The sequence below is a fragment of the Pogoniulus pusillus genome, chromosome 11 (assembly GCF_015220805.1).
Source record: "Pogoniulus pusillus isolate bPogPus1 chromosome 11, bPogPus1.pri, whole genome shotgun sequence".
In the NCBI taxonomy this organism is placed as follows: Eukaryota; Metazoa; Chordata; class Aves; order Piciformes; family Lybiidae; genus Pogoniulus; species Pogoniulus pusillus.
Genome location: NC_087274.1, coordinates 12,956,742 through 12,970,989, shown reverse-complemented (window position 1 = coordinate 12,970,989; position 14,248 = coordinate 12,956,742). Strand labels below are relative to the sequence as shown.

Genomic DNA, 14,248 nt, shown 5'->3' with positions numbered 1-14,248 from the left:
CTCTGAAGGTTCTTGCTTTTGCAACAGCCTCCGTCCAAGCCCAAAGAGCCTTTCCCATGCCTGATCCACCAGGATTTGGCCTCTCATGGGGTTTTTTTGGGTGTGTCTGGTGACGCAAATCAGTGCAGCTATGAGCAGGTGCCCAAAAGGCAGCAGCAAGGCACTGATAGTGATGGTTTATTGCCCTCATAATGTGGCCCTCACAACAAGCACATCCTCATCAGTATGTTTATAGCTGGTTGCGACACCCTTTGCACTCCTGGAGAGCTCTTGTGCACAACTGCAACATCTGTTGTGCTCCTGATGAGCATTTGAACCCAACTGCAATGCCTGTCATGTTCCTGGCGAGCATTTGGACCCAGCTACAACACCCTTTGTGCTCCTGGCAAACACTTGGACCCAACAGTGATGCTCCTTGGCAAATAGCAAGAGGAGCCACACGTGGAATGAATGAGGAGTAAGTGTTGTTGGAGAAAAGTCACTGCCAGGGCTGTTTTGGGGAGGTGCTTCTGAGCACTCTCAGGTACCACTTAATGTCACAACTGCTCCCAGAGCAGCTGGGCAGGGTAAGAGGACGTTGCAGGGACACATCCTGTTCCTGCTTGTGGGGCAGTTTGTGGCCAGAGGTGGACAGAGGAGCAGCCACATGCCGGAAGTGTCCTGGGCACAAAGTGAAGCAGCATGGGACAGCTCCGGGAGCCCTGCTGGCCCTGGCAGCCCCCGGTGCAGGCTCCATCCCCAGGGTGACAGCTCTTCTCACCAGCCCTCTTTGCACGTGCCAGTCGGGCTGGCTCCTCTCGTGGGCATGAAACATTGATGGCCTTCAACTGCATAGCTCATCCAGAGGCTGAGCAGGTTCTGCATATTTCATATTTTGGCCATTAAAAAGGCATGAAGCAAAGATCCATTTGGAGCCATCCCTAATTCACTGCCTTCTCCCAGCACAGAGCATCTGACATGGAGCAGGTCAGCAGCTGGAGGGGCCGTACGAGGATTCAGAGTTGGTTTGCCCTGGCAGAGAAAGACCTCCACTGGCCCAGAAAGAGCCAACCTGGAGAAGGCACCCAACAAGGTCCTGGGGAAAGGCAGCAGCAATCTGGGCAAAAGGGTTTGAGTTGGAGAGAGAGTAAATGACCCCTCAGCACTGAGGACCAGAGTGGAGTGTGAGGTGGAGACTCACAGGAGCAGAGCTGGAGGTTGTCACCTGCTCCTTTGGATGAGTCATGTGGAATAGAGACACTCTTGGAGCCCCAAGGTTTCTCCTCCTGTTCAGATGGAACCTTCTGGTTTCCAGTTTGCACCCTTGTCCTATCCCTAGGCACCACTGACAAGAGTCTGAACCCATCCTCCTGCCCCCCTTCCTTCAGCTCTTGCTGAGCATTGCTCAGACCCCTTCTGGGGCTGCCCTTCTGCAGGCTCAACAGCCCCAAGTCCCTTAGCCTTTGCTCCTCGCAGAGAGGCTCTGAGGCTCCGGCCCCCTCTTTTCTCAGCCAAGCTGGCACAGGCCTGGCACACCCATCCCAAAAAGCCCGCCTGAAGGCACACAGGGCAGTTGCAGAACTCAGTCCTCACAGCCCCGATCTCTGCTTTGTCCCTTGCTGCTGACGTGCTTCTCCCTCCATCTGCCCTGGGACCCAACCAGCGCGAAGCGGCTGAGAGCCCAGCGGCTGTTGATGCTTCCTTCGTTCAAGGACGGGCGATGGGGCAGGCCCACGGCAGCCTCCCTGCCCCGTGGGGCTGGCGAAGGGAGTGCACCCTGAGTGGCAAAGCCAAGGTTGTCCTTGGGGAACATCACAGCAGCATTTGCTGGCCCTGTTACTGCTCTGATGCCTATCTCAGCCCAGGGCAGTTTACAGCCCCTGCCCAGCCTCCTTGCAGCACTGGGGCAGGAATTGGCAGCGTGGGTGCAGGAGCTGCTCCACCCCTGCTTCTGTTTACACCAAATAAACCTCCTGGGCAGGTGGGCTGGCACTCGCCTTAAAAGTCAGGGCAGGTGATGGGGACAGAGAGAAACTCACATCTGGGCGCAGTGGAGTCCGGGCTGATGTTGCAGGTGGGGCTCAACATGCCCCAGTCCCCTGGGGGGGCAGCTGGTGGCTTCCCTGTGGCTGAGTCGACTGAGGATGGTAACACAGGCACTGGGCAAGGTGAGTGCATACAGCTGGGGATGCCTGGGGAGCAGCCACACAAGTGATTAGACTTTATGATCTCAAAGGTCTCTTCTTCTACCCTCAGCAGTTTGATGACTCTGTGATTCTGTCTCACACCAGGGAAGATGCAGGAGGCTGCAGCCAGTGCAGAAGAGGGATTGAAACAGATGCAAGAGACTAGGGTTAGGCTGGATCTTAGCAAGAAGTTCTTTGGTACGAGGGTGGTGACACTCTGGAGAGACTCTGAGTCTTGAAAGGGCCTCGAGGAACCAAGTCTAGATGAGAGTCGTCCCTGCCCATGACAGGGAGGTTGGAGTAAATAACCTTTAGGATCCCTTCCAATCTAAGCCATTCTATGATTCCCCAACACCCCTGGCATATCCCAAGGTGTGCAGAGCTGAAGCCAGCAGCCAGCACCCTGGGCTCGGACACCAGCAGCTGATTGGTCTTGGACTGATGCTCCTCAGCACTGCAGGCAGGGTCACATTGTTGTGATGATGCCAGCCACAAGGACAAGGTGAATTTGGGGACTTTGGCCATACAAACAGCCCTGCTTCAACCCTAGTGTCCGTCTGAGCCTGGTTCCTGTGGCCAGAGCTTGCCTGGCTGTCGTCAAGGTCTCTGTCTTCAAAGCTGAGCAAGCAGCTGAAGCGTTGCTCTTTCCATGATGCAGAGCTGAACCTGATCTGCTGGTTTGGCCGAACCTGAGCAGTGAGCCCAGCCTGAGAGCAGCCTGGGCAGCCAGCCACCACGGGGCACACAGCACAGGGCCAGGACCATCCTGTCCCCCATCTTCCCGTGGGGTCAGGCAGAGACGTTCGGCTCAGCGCAAATCCACTCGGGACTACCCGGGTCTGCTGAGTGCATCCAAGATAAATATAGCAGGGAATTAGCTTGCACTAGTTGGCTTACCCTTGCCAATTAATCACTGCCCAGCAGAACTGGCCCAGGCAGAGGCAGCTCCCGTCTGCTGGTGAGGGTTAGGAGCTGAGCGCTGCTGCAGCCCCCTGGAAATGCCTCTGGCGTCTCTCTAGGAGGAGCTCAAACCCTGCTCTTCCAGCCCAGGCTGCCGCTGCCACAGCCCTGCCACGCTGCTGTCTGCGGAAGCCAACCCCGAGGGTCCCCCGGGGACCTGCTGTCTCCAAAGGGTTTCCCAGATGCTTCCCAATGATATGATCTCATGTGGGAAGTGAGGACACTTTGGCACCTCGCAGATCAGCCTTCTCACACTAGGCAAGCCCCTCTCACTGTAGCATCTTCTTGCACTTTCTTTGCCTCTCGCTCCAAAAAGACATTGAGAGGGTGGAGCATGTCCAGAGAAGGGCAACAAGGCTGGGGAAGCATCTGGAGAACAGGGCTGGGAAGCGGGGACTGTTTAGTCTGGAGAAGAGGAGGCTGAGAGGAGACCACATTGCTCTCCACAGCTCCCTGAAAGGAGGTTGCAGTGAGGTGGGGGTCTCCCTAGTATCAGGTGACAGGATGAGATGTGCCAGGGGAGGTTTAGTTTGGACATGAGGAACAACTTCTTCCCTCAAAGGGTTGCCAAGCTGTCTAGCAGGTTGCCCAGGAAGTGGTGGAGTCCCCATCTCTAGAGAGGCTTCAAAGCTGTGGAGATGTGGTGCAGAGGGGCATGGTTTAGTGGAGACCTGGCAGTGCTGGGTTAACAGATTGGGCTGGATGACCCTACAGGTCTTTTCCAACTAACACAAATCCATGATTATAGAATTGGAATCTGTGGCACCTGAGAGACTGGAGCTGTTGGGAGACCACTTCAGGAGACTTTGGCAGGCAGCAGCAAGAGGAAGAACAAACACTTGAGGCCAGCTTTGCCCTCTCCACCTGGGCTCGCAGCAGCCTGGTCGTGGGCTGCCAGACCCAGATAGGTCATTGCCTCCTTCCCTGCTCTCTTCCCCATGGAAGGGAATGTGATTCAAATGGTCCCTCTTGGCCATGCTGACATCACTTGGGCCCCTACTGCCTTGAGGTCCCTCCTTACTCTTGCAAAGCTGGGCTGAGACTAAGCTGTCCATTATCCTCTGCCAAGTGATGCTGCTGTCTCATGGTCACCTGCAGGGGACAGGGACAGTGTCCCTGCTCTCTGCACCTCCATCTCAGCAGATCATGGGCTGGGAAGTTAGAAGCTTTTTAAAGGGTGCAAAGCCCCTCGTGTGTGGAGAAGCACCCCTGACACCCAAGTGCTACCTAGCCACACACTTCTGTGAGCCCCTGGAGAGCAGTTTCACCTGGGCTCTGAGCTTATCTGAGCAGATGAGGGTGAAGTGAGGAGCTCCAGCCTGGCAAAGCCTCCTGCTAACCTTCCCTCTGCAGGGGGGAAAGTAACTACTGAATACCAAAAGCCTCAAAGTGTTGCCAGCTGGGCTGAAGCACCACCAGCTGGGGCACAGAATCGTATTGAACAGAAGGTCTTTGTCCTGCAGAAATGTTTGGCTCTCCAGTCACTGTGGTGATCACCTCGGAGACTGACACCTGGGACATTGATGCCTCCTCTTGTGTGGGCTGTGGACAGTTTGTGGACTGCGACAAGATGCCAGACCTGGAGCAAGAGGCACCTATCTCTGGAGACATCCTCAGCAGGCCCTTGAAGGAGCTGAAGAAGTTGGCAAGAGAAGGCTACTGGGCAGCCAGCCGCTCTTTGAGAGCTCAGGTGTACCACCAGCTGATCCAGCAGGTCAGCTGCCGGCTCGTCACCCCGGACGCTGCTGTCTACAGGGATGTGGCCAGCCGGCTCTTCGGGGAGCTGAGCGTCAGCTCCCACCCCCTGCCCGACTTCCTGGAGGCATGCTCCATGCCGACCTACTGCCTCAGCCTGGAGGGGGTCACCGCCCTGAAGAAGATCCTCATCTGTGTCGGCCACCTTTTCCCTGACATCACCTACAGCCCAACCCTCCCCTCTCTGGTGGCTCTGCTGCTGCACTACAGCAAAGACGAAGCTCAGTGCTTCGAGAACATCTCTCGCCTCATCGGCAGCAACGCTCCCCACACCAGCTACATCGACCAGTCCTTCCTGGCCCACCAGGCCTCCTCCATGACTTTTGGGGATCTGGCCAACAAGCACTGCCCAGCAGCTCACAAACTCATAGCCAGTGCCTCCGAGAACATCTTTGAGGTCTACTCTGAGTGGTTGTCATGGCTCTTCCACGACCTCCCCTTCAGCTATGCCATCCGCGTCTTTGACGTCTACCTGCTGGAGGGGCAGAAGGTCCTGTACCGCATCGCTCTGGCCTTGCTGAAGCAGTACAGGCTCTCGGTGACCTCCTCGGAGCAGGAGGGGACTGATATCAAGGCAGACCTGCAGGCTTTTGTGCAGAACATTGCTGACCACGTGAGTGTGGACAAACTCCTCGAGAGAGCCTTCAGCATCCGGCTGTTCTCCCGCAAGGAGATCTGGCTGCTCCAGATGGCCAACAGGAAGGCGCTCATGGAGAGAGGCATAACCATGGTGCAGAGCAGGTAAGGGCACCTCTCTGTTTGCCAGTTCTCGAGGCTAAGGAGAGAAAATACGAGTTGCAGTGGAGACACAACATGAAGGGAGCTTCAGGTATCTCCCACAGCTTTGGTTATGCTGGTACCTCAGCTGGGCAAGGGGGCCCTGTTAGATGTCACTGTGCAATTTGAGCTAGTCGTGCCAACACAAAGCTCACGATGCGAACATGGCAGAACCTGAGGTATGGGGGCTGCACCCCTAAAAGCAGATAGGCACCCTAGCTTGGCAGTAAAGGATGTCCTCTCTCCTGCAGGCAGTCCTTCCACTTAGCTGTGGACATGCAGAACTTCAGCTCCAGCACTGTAACGGCTCAGGAGATGCGCATCATCTGGTCCTGGATCCCTGAGCGCTTCTCCCTCTTCCCACCACTGCTGCTCTTCTCCACTTCTGAAGATGGGTGCAGCTTGCAGAGGTAAAGCATCACCTGCACGTTAGGTTGGGTCAGATGGGTCAGGCTCAGAACACTGGAATGGGCTGCCCGGGGAGGTGGTGGAGTCGCTGTCCCTAGAGCTGTTCAAGGCAAGATTGGACGTGGCACTTGGTGCCATGGTCTAGCCTTGAGCTCTGTGGTAAAGGGTTGGACTTGATGATCTGTGAGGTCTCTTCCAACCCTGATGATACTGTGGTACTGTGATACTGTGGGTAGAGGTGGGTGATGTAGAAAGAACCAATGTGCAATGACTGTGGAGTACATCTGAGGTCTTCCAGGGACTCTCTTGGGCTTGAGTCAAGATCCTGCATGTTTGGGCCTGTGCTGGCTGCTGGAGAGAGGGCTGAGGCTCATTCAGATGTCAGTCAGCAACTCAGCACTGCATGGAGAACACTGAGCCAGACAGATGTGCTGCCTGGGGATGCCCACAAGCACCACGCTGTTCTGGGCATGCTGCCCCAGCCCATGCACCATCCCCCAGGCTCCAGCTCCCCCCCAGCAACATGGAGCACAGGGCAGCTTCTGGATGCTGCTCTCAGTGCTGCAGCCCAAAAGTGAGCTGGAAAATGAGTTCAGCATTGACTTTTCACACCACGAGGCAGCACAAGGCTTTGAAGTGGGCTGAGGATGCCTTTCTGTGAACGTTTTCAGGCAGAAAACACAAACCTGTTCCTCTGTAGGAGCAAGAAGGTCTTTAGTTTGGAAAGAAGGAGACTGAAGGTTGCCCTCATTCATGTTTATACATCTGTAAAGGGTGAGAGCCCAGAGGATGGAGCTAAACCCTGGTGGGTGATGCCCAGTGACAGGACAAGGGGCAATGGTGGAAGCTGAGGCATAGGAACTTCCATGGAAACATGAGGAAAAATTTCTTCACTGTGAAGGTGACAGAACACTGGAACAGGCTGCCCAGGGGACTTGTAGAGCCTGCCACTCTGGAGATAGTCAAGACCTGCCTGTATGTGATCCAGTGTGATCTGCTCTAGGTGATCCTGCTCTGCAGGGGGTTGAACTGGGTGAGCTTTTGAGGTCCCTTCCAGCCTCTGACATTCTGTGGTTCTGTGATGTCAAGCTGGAAGGTTACACTCTCTGAGCAGGGCACATGGATACATCTTGTGATGGGGAAGACATCAGCCCCTCTAAATGCAAGTTAAGAGAGCCCAAGTGTCAAGGGTGATGCCCAAAACTGCAGTAGACAGAGCAGTGTTGGGGCTGCAGACAGCCTTGTGGCTGGTGACACCTGCTGCCATGGCCATAGAGTGAAGACTGCAGGGGAAAGCAAGGACATCCCCACAACACTCAGGGCTGGGGCATTTCTCAGGAATGCTGGCCATCAGAGGCTGGGAGCTGCCCAGGCCACCCCAGTTCTCCAGTGTTTAAAAGAGGGGTGCTGATGGCAGTGCCTTCATTAGCACCACAAATGTGCTCCCCCAGCCCAGGAGAGCCCACCAGGAGCCCGTGGCACATTGGTGCAGCCCCATCCTGCACCTTTCTAAGGCAGCAGAGCCCAGAAGATGAAACACAGCCAAATTAAAAACAAACTCGTTTGGGAAACTCCCCCCATGAAGCATCCTCCCAGCCTGGTGCCCAAGGGAAGGGTGGGAGGATTTAGTCTCTGGATTTTTCTGAGCTATTACCTGCTTCACCAAGCAAAAATGATGACTTGAGAGGCCCTATGAGCCAGCTCCTCCCTGTTCCTGCACACTGAAGCTGCTCGAGCTACATGATGATGGGTTTCTGCTGCTGTCCTTCCACAAGCTCCCTTGACCAGCTGCCTGCATGGCAATAAGCTGAGAAGAGCTGCCACTACTCTCCACTGTCCTTTACAGCCTTCTGCTTGCTGCACACCCTGGGCTTCTAGTGTGCCACACTGCTCTTGAGTCTCAACCTCCTGCCCACCAGCCTCCTTGTCTATCTCCTCAGGTTCTACACACGCTGTGAAGGCTATGAACCAACAGTGCTGCTCATAAAAACAACAGAGGGGGAGGTGAGTATCTCCCAGCCAGAGAATTTTCCAGTGGCTGCTGAGGTGGGGAAGGGGATGGAGTGCTTGGGCTCCCTAGCACCTCTTGGAGAAGCCATGGAGCTGTGTGGTCTCTCCTGCCCTGCCCTGCAGTCTGTCCAAGCTCCCAGCAGAGAACAAACTGCCTCAGCAACACCCAGAGCCATCCTAGACACAGGCTGGTCTAAAAGGTGCTGCTGAGGGAAGCAGAGGAGGAGGCAGTGAGGTGGAGGCAGGTTTTGGGTATCTTTTTTTACTGCAAACACAACCTAAATCACGAAGTCCTTGCCAAGCAGACTTTCCCCAGAGTCAGCAGATGCTCTGCCTGGGCCAGGGCTCGCTTTCAGTGCGTTAAATGCCAGGATGATGTCTCCCTGACTGCGAGAGCAGCCACACAAGGGAACCGGAGGAGAAATAAGGACAGCTCCTAGCGTATCTCAAAGCCATGAAATAGCTGCAGAAACCTCTTCCTGGGGACGGAGTGTAGCTCACCACCCCCTCTTTTATCTCTCCACTCTTCATCTAACAGCAGAAGCAAGTCCTGGAAATTGCTCAGGCATCCCAAAGCTTTATTGACTTAGCAGCCCTGATTTCCCCAGCCTGACACTCCAGCGTGGTGGGGAAATAAACACCCTGCTACCCCTGAGGGCCTTGTCCAGACAAGGGAAGGTGACTTTTAAAACCTCACTTCCTACACGTTTTAGCTCATTTTGTTCCTTAGCTAGTACCAAGGACAGGCACAAGTTCCCACCTCTCAGCAGGTCCCTTCCAGCCCTGGTCAAGTCAAGGACGTTCACACCAGAGTCAGGCTAGAAGAATTCCTGAGACTGGCTAAAAGCCTTGCAGGCAGGAATAAAACCAAACAAACCAGTGTTCTCTGAGGCTTTGTCACTTCAAACACATCTCCTCTAAAGACTCATACAACAGGAGACCACCTTGCCACTGTCCAGAGGCCAGCTGAGGACAAGGACTCCTAGACACAGTTACTCCTCTGCATGTCTGGGAGATGGATTAGGCTGGGGGATGTGAGACACAGCTCCTGCTCCCCGACTCAGACCAGGAACACACAGGCACAGCCAGACCAGCCTTGCTTGATCACTGGCACAGGTTGCCCAGGGAGCTTGTGGATGCCCCCTTCCTGGAGGTGTTCAAGGCCGGGTTAGATGAGGTCTTAAGCAACCTGGGCTAGTGGGAGGGGTCCCTGCTCATGGCAGGGGAGTTGGAACTGGAGTTTAAGGCCCCTTCTGACCTAAACCACCCTATGAGCCCATGAGTCTATAAACCAGCACTCAGCTCACTGCAACCACCTCTGCTGCCAGAAAGCAACCCCCAAATCTTCCAGAGCCCCAGGTTAGGCACTGAAGCTGCACCCTAACCCTGAGTTGAAACTGGGATTTGGGGAGGGACTTTTGACAAGAGCTTTCAGAGTTAGGACCAAGAGTGGCTGTAAGATGGAAGAGAGGAGATTTAGACTGGAAATTAGGAAGATGTTTTTCACAGTGGGGGTGCTGAGACACTAGCACAGGTTGCCCTGGGAAGTTGTGGATGTCACCTCCCTGCAAGTATTGAAGGCCAGGTTGGATGAGGCATTGAGCAACCTGAGCTAGTGGGAGCTGTCCCTGCCCGTTGCAGTGGGGTTGGAACTGGCTGATCTTCAATGTCCCTTCCAACCTAACCCATTCTATGATTCTCTGAGTAGACTCAGCAGCAGTGACCACTCAGTGCAGATGCAGCTGGGGCAGCAGAATGTGGCTCTCTACTTCCCCTGGGGACCTCACAGGACCCTGACCCTCCTGAAGACCCCTCCAATGGCCCAGGCTTCCAGGGCTTGCTCCAGCCCCAGCTGACAACTCCCTGTGCTCTCTCCCAAAGGTGTGTGGGGCATTTCTCTCCTCTGACTGGAGTGAAAGGAAAAAGAGCGGAGCAACATCAGGCTTTTTCGGGACAGGGGAGTGCTTTGTGTTCACCGTAAGTCACCTTTCTCTTCTGCATTGGCACTTATGGTTTGTCTGTTCATACCACCCTGACAACCTTGGTGGACCAAGTTGCTTTCTTCCCACGGCTTCCCTGCTGCTCCTTAGCTCTGCAGGAGGCAGCAGCAGAAGTTGCAAATGCAGAGCAAGCTCCTGCCTTGGCTTGCTTCAAGCCCCCAAGGCAAGGTGTGGAAACCTTGGATGAGGGCTGGATCATTCTCTCTGGACACCATGGGGCAGTGTGTGTGACAAGACTGGTTTCTCCCCTGTTTGCTCAGGTCTGCTCCTGGATGGAGCATTCCCAAGTCATCCCTGGTGTTCCTCTGTAAGGAACAGGCTGCGCTGGTCCAAGAGACCCTATAGGCAAAGTCCAGCATCCATTCAGTATCCCACCAGCATCCATCCAGCGCCCACTCAGTAACATGGGCAGTGCAGGTTTGCCTATCTTGGGCAGTGACAGGGGAAGACAAAACCAGCTTCTCAGCCACAGGCACCTCTAGAGCAACCCTGGCATTGCTGGACACCTTGTCACTTCCCTGCTCCAGGTCTGAGCCTAGCACACAGCATTTGGCACCACCTCTCCCCAGCAATGCAGCAGATGGCCCAAGGGCCAGGGCTCACCACCTTTCTCCTGCTTCCCAGGTGCGCCCCAAGACCGAGAGGTACGAGTGGGTGTTCATCAAGAAGCCGGAGCTGGCCAAAGCTGTGCCCCGCTCACGCCAGCGGTCGCCTTCCCCCTCTCCCTCAGCCCTCCTCAGCTCGTCCCCGGAGGGCCGTGGCAGCAGCTCCAACCACCTCATCGTGCCCACGCCGCAGAGGAAAGGTCGCCTCTCCCCCTTCCTGGCCATCAGGCACTTCCTCCTGCCTTCCAAAACAGCCTCCATGTTCATGTCCGGCTCTCGGGAGGGGATCGTCATTGGTAATTGCCGAGCAGCAGGCACCCACCTGCTGCCACACTGCTGCTTGGACAGGGGGTCTGCTCCTGGAGGAATTCTGAGCTGCCTGTGGAGGCAAAGACCTTCTGGTTTAGGGAAGTGATTTAAAGCCAGGGAAGATGAGGTCACAGAATCACAGGATTAACCAGGTTGGAATAGACCTCTAGGATCATCCAGTCCAGCCTATCACCTAACCCTTCTAATTAACTAACCCATGGCACTAAGTGCCTCATCCAGTCTCCTCTTAAACACCTCCAGGGATGGAGACTCCACACCTCCCCAGGCAGCCCATTCCAATGCCAATCACTTTTGCTGTGAAGAATTTCTTCCTAATGTCCATCCTAAACCTGCCCTGGCACAGCTTGAGGCTGTGTCCTCTTGTTCTGTCCCTGGGTGCCTGGGAAAAGAGACCAACCCCACCTGGCTACAGCCTCCTTTCAGGTAGCTGCAGTGAGCAGTGAGGTCTCCCCTGAGCCTCCTCTTCCCCAGGCTCCTCTTCCTCACCGTCCCTGGAGCTGTTCAAGGCAAGATTGGACATGGCACTCAGTGCCATGGTCTAGCCTTGAGTTCTGTGGTAAAGGGTTGGACCTGATGATCTATGAGGTCTCTTCCAACCTTGTTGATACTGTGATACTGTGATACTGTGAGTTAGCAGGAGAGTGCAAAGCTGCACAAGGATGTTCCCTCTGAGAGCCCCAGAGGGCCTCTGACAGCCCAATCTTCCAGGTGAGGTTTGCACGCTTGGCGCTGGTGTGTCCTCTCCCAGCCCCTTCCCTCCACTTGGTGTGGGATGGAGAGGAGATGTAGGTGGGGATCAGCCCAAGGAAAGGCCAAGCATGGTCACCCAGAGCAGACAGGCCAGCTGCTGGGTCAGGCTTGGGCATGGGGGTTGGATCTTTGTGCCTCACCATTGCTTCCCCACCAAAGCAAGAGAGAAATGCCTCTGCCTCCCTTCTAGCCCTTAGGAGAAGGCTCAGGGCAAGCCTGGCTGCAGGGACAAAAGGAGCTTTCATTGTTCTTCAGCTCTCCAAGCAGTTTAATAATTCAGCTTGTGCTGTCAAGGCAACCTTTCACACTGTCTGCCCAGCAGAGAGCTTTCTGGCACCTCTGCCATCCTGAGTGGCAAAGAGGGCATCTCAGGGCAGCCCCAGCCCAGCTCTGTCATGGGCAAAAGACAAAAAGCTGAGAGATGGGCACAGTCCTGAGAGGCCTCATTGGCTGGGCTAGTGCCCCTGCCTGGGTGTGGAGAGTACATCTCAACCACCTTGCTTGCTTTTGCAGGTGGAGGGGGAGGCCAAGCTCTGTCCCTTGATGCCAACCTGCTCTGGGGCCGCACGGAGCACTGTGAGACCTTCGACAATCCTCCGCTCTGCCAGGAGAACTTCAAGGTGCAGCTCTTGGAAGTGTGGGGCGTTCAGAACTCCTAGGTCCCAGGGGAGGCAGCCCCTTGCCATGCTACCCATGGAGCAGGGGACCCCTTACTCTGCTGGCCAGCACCCTGGCCTGCCTGCTGCAGTCCCTGCCAGCAGTGCCACAGGCACCTCTGCTTGCCACCCTCCCCTCCACAGTCAGCCACCATGGTGGTATGGAGAGGGTAATGCTGTACCAGGAATGGGACTGTGGGCACTGAGTGGGACATTTGAGGTCCCTTCCCACGGTTCACATCCAGCTCACTCCACTCAATCTGCACAGGTTTAGCATGCTGGAGAGGATGTGTGCCAGGCTGGTGTTTCTCACACCTTCCTGGAAGGTTTGCAGCTTTGGGGCTCAGCAGGCAAAGCAGTGGCACCACAGCACAGGCTGTGGGATTTGGAGCCTAGGCTAAGCCCAGCACAAAAGTACAAAGCTCTCCAGAAATGCTCTCAGCCCCTGTTTCCTGTGGCCCCAAGCCCAGCACCACCCTTCAGGCCATTTGCAGAATCCTGTGGCTGCTGGGGGTTACCAGGACTGCCCCAGGACCAGGCACTGATCACCACCCAGCACAGCATGAGAGACTTTCTGTCCCGCTGATCAGCAAAGTCCTACCTGGTGTCTGTGCACCAGCAGCCAGGAACCCCCAGCTGTGTCCCTGCCTTCTCATTTTTGTGTTCAACTGAAGATCTGCACTCACCACAAGTGCTGATGTAGGACAGGCAGCAGTGAACACTTACCAGCTTCAGCCACCCTGCCCTGGCTCCCTGTAGGGAGAACAACGGGGGATGTTCATTTTAGAACATGAAATGTAGCCCCTCACCAGGAGGGGACCAAATCCACATCATCCTGGCTGCAGGATGAGAACTTCTCCCGTGTCCAAATATATTTTCCACTTGTGGTTTTCTCTTTCATGTATTTTGAGCTATTCGGAGCAGGAGCTGTTGCTGCCTTGGTGCCTGCTGCCTGCTGTGGCAGCAGGACATGGGCAGGAGCAGCAAGTTCACACAGTGCCAGTTATGGGGCAGGCCTAGGAACTGCTTGTAGCCTGCAGAGGGTATCCAGAGAAGATGAGGAGATGAGATACAGCCTTCCATGCCCTGCCTTCTTCACCCACAGAGCTGAAACGAAAGGACACCACAGGAGTACTCTTACCCTTCAATTAAAAAGCTCTGCTAGGGTGTCCTCGGTATTTCTTCCTTTCTGTGGTCATGCACTGACTTCCTTGACAGCTCAATGTTTCCCACGGGAGTCCCATCACAGAATCACAGAACAGCTTAGGTTGGAAGGGCCTTGAAAGCTCATCCAATCCAACTCCCCTGCAGTGAGCAGGGACATCTGCAACTAGAGCAGGTTGCTTATAGCACCAAACAACCTGACTTGCAACGGTGCCAACCATGGGCTAGCTCCCACCTCTCTGGGCAACTTGGCACAGGGTCTCACCACCCTCAGGGTCAAACATTTCTTCCTTCTCTCTAGTCTCAATCTCCCTTGTGCAGTTTCAAACTATCACCCCTCATCCTGGCACAACAGGCCCTGCTCAGAAGTCTGTCCCCAGCTTTCTGATCAGCCTCCTGAACCACTGTAAGGCCACCAAAAGGTCTCCCTGGAGCTTTCTCTTCCCCATCCTTAACAAGCCAAACTCTCCCAGCCTGGCCTCACAGCAGAGGGCTTCCAACCCTGGTAGCATTGCTGTGACACTCCAACAGGTCCCTGTCTGTGCTAAGGACTCCCGAGCTGCTCCAGCACTGCAGGGGGAGTCTCAGCAGAGTACAGCAGAGGGGCAGAATTCCCTCCCTGCCCATGCTGCTGGGCATCAGCCCAGGATGGGGCTGGGACTGGGCTG

The 14,248-nt window shown here is 55.3% G+C and overlaps 1 protein-coding gene across 1 annotated transcript; it reads left to right on the top strand.

Annotated features, from left to right (window-relative positions):
* Positions 1-2,044: 2,044 nt before the first annotated feature.
* LOC135179721 (TBC1 domain family member 24-like) lies at positions 2,045-12,489 on the top strand. Its single transcript, XM_064151776.1, has 7 exons — positions 2,045-2,147; positions 4,589-5,621; positions 5,909-6,067; positions 8,006-8,069; positions 9,957-10,052; positions 10,700-10,976; positions 12,274-12,489. Exons 1-7 carry the CDS (start codon positions 2,045-2,047, stop codon positions 12,417-12,419), a joined length of 1,878 nt encoding a protein of 625 aa, XP_064007846.1. The 3' UTR covers positions 12,420-12,489.
* Positions 12,490-14,248: the final 1,759 nt, after the last annotated feature.